The sequence below is a fragment of the Cicer arietinum genome, chromosome 7 (assembly GCF_000331145.2).
Source record: "Cicer arietinum cultivar CDC Frontier isolate Library 1 chromosome 7, Cicar.CDCFrontier_v2.0, whole genome shotgun sequence".
Classification (NCBI taxonomy): Eukaryota; Viridiplantae; Streptophyta; class Magnoliopsida; order Fabales; family Fabaceae; genus Cicer; species Cicer arietinum.
This window is the reverse complement of record NC_021166.2, coordinates 13,531,999-13,532,462: the sequence shown is the minus strand read 5'-3', so window position 1 is coordinate 13,532,462 and position 464 is coordinate 13,531,999. Positions and strand designations below refer to the sequence as shown.

The 464-nt window shown below is 35.1% G+C and overlaps 1 protein-coding gene across 5 annotated transcripts in view; it reads left to right on the top strand.

Annotated features, from left to right (window-relative positions):
* The window catches only part of LOC101496262 (OVARIAN TUMOR DOMAIN-containing deubiquitinating enzyme 7), a 5,841-nt gene continuing 5,377 nt past the window's right edge, over nt 1-464 (top strand). For all 5 annotated transcript variants that reach the window (XM_027337213.2, XM_027337212.2, XM_073363943.1 and 2 more), the window contains exon 1: nt 1-157. In XM_027337213.2, the coding sequence (XP_027193014.1) occupies nt 101-157 (57 nt within the window). In that variant the 5' untranslated portion in view covers nt 1-100. The remainder of the gene's footprint in view (nt 158-464) is intronic.

Here is a 464-nt window from a genome sequence, read left to right as displayed (position 1 = left end):
CCATTGGCTCGTAACACCTTAGTGAGGTTGGTAATGGCTCGTTGGAGTCGGCGGCTCTGGTTTCAATTGTTCCCTCTCTTCGATTAAGAAGAACAACGATATGGTTAAGCCGAAACAACAGAAGAAGCCACCCCAGAAGAAGCAACCAAACCCACAAGTAACCTTCAAATTTCACTTTTTATATATATATTTTTTTAATTATCTATCTGCGTTCAATCTTCAGTGGTTATATAGTTAATATTGCTCTGTTGCTTAAACTGACAATTATGCTTTGAAAAAAATGTATGCGTAAAATTGAGTTCGGACTACCGTACTCGGATTCTTCATTTTTATTAGACAGTAAAAATAAAGAAAAAACAGCGCAATAATTGATTCATGATGTTGGGTAGAATTAGTTTACTTCACAATTTACAGTGGAAATTAGATAAAGTAATAAACCTATGAAGCACATCTACTGAACACGA